Source organism: Egretta garzetta, unplaced genomic scaffold (genome assembly GCF_000687185.1).
Source record: "Egretta garzetta isolate BGI_Z169 unplaced genomic scaffold, ASM68718v1 scaffold501, whole genome shotgun sequence".
Lineage (NCBI taxonomy): Eukaryota > Metazoa > Chordata > Aves > Pelecaniformes > Ardeidae > Egretta > Egretta garzetta.
In genome coordinates, this window is record NW_009258547.1 from 103151 (window position 1) to 103817 (window position 667).

A 667-nucleotide genomic window follows, 5' to 3' on the forward strand; every position below is an offset into this window, starting at 1 on the left:
CGCAAGACGGAGGCAGGGGCACCTGCCAGGACCCGCAGGTCCTGAGGAGCAATTCCCCCCCAGAGCCACAGCAGCTCCTGGGCAGTTCTGCTCTGGAAGCACCAGGGTGGCAGCGGTGCGGGAGGTGAGGAACAGACGTGCTGAGCTGTGCCAGGCCTCAGCTCAAAGCACGGGGGCTATGGCAGCAGGAGGAGGGGGGGGGCACAGCCTGCAGGGCCCCGCTCAGGACACAGGGGCTTGGCAGAGCTGGCAAAGGAGGGGACCAGCACTGGCACGGTGCAGGGAAGGAGGCGCCCAGGGCCAGGCGAGGGAGAGCAGCTTCTGGTCCTTGATCTCCCGCAGGTACTCGTCTGCCTTCTGGCTCTCCTTCTGCAGGGGAGCACAGCCCGTGGGGTGCTCACTGGCCAGGGTGAGCCCTGGGAGCCCCAGCACCCCTGGGCTGGGGGCCAAGGGAGCCCTCGCCCCCCCGGCAGGGACCTCTGGGATCTCCCCCTTCCCATCACCACGGGATAATGCTGGCAGTGGTTTGCACCCCAAGCTTCTCGGGGGCAGGCAGGACCCGGAGCAGCGCAGTGGGCTGTACCTCGTACTCCTTCTGTGCTTCCAGCAGAAGCGCCCCTGGGGCCATGGAGGCGATCCTGAAGATCTCCTGGCTGGCCCCTGCAGA

At 67.8% G+C, this 667-nt stretch overlaps 1 protein-coding gene across 1 annotated transcript in view; it reads right to left on the reverse strand.

Annotated features, from left to right (window-relative positions):
- The window catches only part of VPS16 (VPS16 core subunit of CORVET and HOPS complexes), a 16959-nt gene that overhangs the window by 7687 nt on the left and 8605 nt on the right, over window positions 1–667 (reverse strand). Inside the window, 2 exon segments of the mRNA XM_035903151.1 lie at window positions 270–369; window positions 584–660. Coding sequence (XP_035759044.1) covers window positions 270–369; window positions 584–660 — 177 coding nt within the window.